Below are 2,500 nucleotides of genomic sequence, written 5' to 3' on the forward strand. Positions count from 1 at the left end.
TAACGGAATCCACGGGAAGAAAATCGTGGTAGCAGTTCGTGAGCGATGCGTAAAACGAGTTTGACACGAGTGAAAAGATTATTCGTATCGTTCTCTCGGTTTCTTTTTCTCTCTTTCTCTCTTTTATATATATTTGTCTCTCTCATTCTCATACATTAGCTCCATTCTTCTCTTTTTCGTACCGAAGAAGCACGAATGAGTACGATGGTACTTCGCCAAAATCCGATGGCATCGCGCCATTGACGACCAGCCGTTGTCGCGTCGTCGTCGTCGTCGTCGTCTTCATCATCTTTATCATCTTCGTTGTCGTCGTCGTCGTCGTCGTCGTCGTCGTACGTTTTATCGAGCTTTACACCCACGCACGTCTCATGTCATTTCTCCCGATTGTTTTCATTTCTTTTCTAACTCTATCTCTGTCTCTTTCTCTCTCTCCTTTTCTTTCTAACGTCTTTCTTTTTACCCTTAACCTAACCTAACTTTCTTTTTGTATATACATATATATATATAAATATACGTGTGTGCGTTTATGTATGTATGTATATACATATATATAGGGATATATATTTTTATAGAACGTAAATACATCGTATGTCTATTCGAGTTAAGCAAAAGTGAGGTTAAGTTTTCCCTTTCTTATCTTTCTCGTGCGTAATATAATGTTATATATAACATATCTATACGTATACATGTATATACATATGTAGTTGTATATATATATATATATATATATATATATATATGAGTTATAAGTTTAGTCGTTCGTTCTGTCACGAAAATTCATCTATATCTCTCTCTCTTTCTCTTTTACTCTCTCCTTCCTTCTTTCTCTCTTTCTCTCTCTCTCTCTCTTTCTCTTTCTCCATCTTTCTTTTACTCTATCTTTTGTTTTTTTCATACTTTATCTCTTTCTAACGCTCTTAACGTGACGTCGTTTCTCCTGATCGAACTCGCGCGTGTGTTCACATTGTGTTCTTTTTCTTTGGTGGTGCGTGATAAAGAATAAGAAGAAGAATAAAAATAAGAAGAAGAAGAAAAGGTGGAGGAGGAGGAGGAGGAGGAGGAAAGATAACAACATCATCCTGAGACGAAACGAGATGACGGCAATGTTGGTTTCCGTCGCGGAATTGTCGAACATTTTCTCCGTCCTTGCTGTACTAATATGTTTCTGTGGTGTCTTCTTATTTATCATGAGGTAAGTATTTATATATATATATATATTTTTATGTAATTGTTATTTACATATTTCTTTCTTTGTTTCTTTCTTCTTTTTTTTTTTTTATCATTTATATCTCGTTCGTCCGTCACACGTACACGCACGTACACAATTCATCTTTTGTATATATATGCATACATGTAAGAAGGGAAGATATATATATTTCAAAAATAAAATGTAGTATATTATATATTATAAACATTTTTAATATGTAATATATATAATATGTTATATATATTCTTTTATCTTTACACACACGTGTATATTTATATTTAAATATATCAATCTATTTATATACATACATAAAAGTTATAGATAGGTTAAGGAAAAAAAGGAAAAAAAAAATAAAGAAAAAAACGTGTGGTCTGTTGTTACGTGGGTGTATTATATATATAAATAGATACTTATCTTTACATAGATGTATTTTTTTCTATTTTTTTTTTTTTTTCTTCGTAAATATATCGGAATCTAATAATTCTGAGTCACTTTAGTGACTTGAAAAATGTTTGTTGAAAGTAGATACACGTGTCACGCAGATATAAGCACACAAAAGTATGATTAAATATCAGTCGCGGTCAAGAGTCGATGATTAATTATACATCGATCCTTCGAATATCGATATTATAGAATTATCTTTTCCTATATTGAATACATTGCTTTATTACTATCTTCAAAAATTGCATATTAAACGATCCATGCGCAATTGTATTTTTAAATTTCCCGCTTTTTAAAAATTCTTCGCTTTTTTGTTTGTCCCTTTGTTCGTTTTTGTTTCGTCGAATCGAATGATCTCGGAAGCAAAATGAATTTCTTGAAGGTTAACTTTTCATTATTGTCCTTCTTAAAGAATGAGAAATATAAATAAATAAATAAATAAATAAATAAGAAAAGAAAGAAAGAAAAAAAGAAAGAAAATGATTTTTTGTCTCTTCTTTTTTCTTTCCGGATCTTGTGAAATATTTTGCTTTTTGTTAAGAAAAAGATTATTATTGTTATTATTATTTTTATTACATAGTTATTATGCAACGCAATGAAATAATATACAAATTACAAGCTCGAAATTGGTCACTGATAAATGCTTACGTTTACGCATACGCACGCACACCCAAAAATCTTCACCGGTATAATTTGTAGTCATTTAACGTATCGGACATCCTAACCTCAAAATCTTACTTTGTAGTCTCTCGTCGAACTTGTCTTCATTTTTTTTTTCTTTTTTTTTTTTATTTTCTCACCCTATCTCATTTGATTATTTCAAATAATCTTTATCAAGAGATATTGACGCTT

The 2,500-nt window shown here is 30.9% G+C and overlaps 1 protein-coding gene and 1 long non-coding RNA gene across 2 annotated transcripts in view; both read left to right on the plus strand.

Annotated features, from left to right (window-relative positions):
• The window catches only part of LOC122633133, a 2,141-nt gene extending 1,123 nt beyond the window's left edge, over positions 1 to 1,018 (plus strand). The window contains exon 2 of the long non-coding RNA XR_006328037.1: positions 188 to 1,018. This is a non-coding gene — a long non-coding RNA (uncharacterized LOC122633133). The remainder of the gene's footprint in view (positions 1 to 187) is intronic.
• Positions 1,019 to 1,025: 7 nt separating this feature from the next.
• The window catches only part of LOC122633130 (cell growth regulator with RING finger domain protein 1-like), a 31,599-nt gene continuing 30,124 nt past the window's right edge, over positions 1,026 to 2,500 (plus strand). The window contains exon 1 of the mRNA XM_043820686.1: positions 1,026 to 1,192. Coding sequence (XP_043676621.1) covers positions 1,095 to 1,192 — 98 coding nt within the window. The 5' untranslated portion in view covers positions 1,026 to 1,094. The remainder of the gene's footprint in view (positions 1,193 to 2,500) is intronic.

Source organism: Vespula pensylvanica, chromosome 11 (genome assembly GCF_014466175.1).
Source record: "Vespula pensylvanica isolate Volc-1 chromosome 11, ASM1446617v1, whole genome shotgun sequence".
Taxonomy (NCBI): domain Eukaryota; kingdom Metazoa; phylum Arthropoda; class Insecta; order Hymenoptera; family Vespidae; genus Vespula; species Vespula pensylvanica.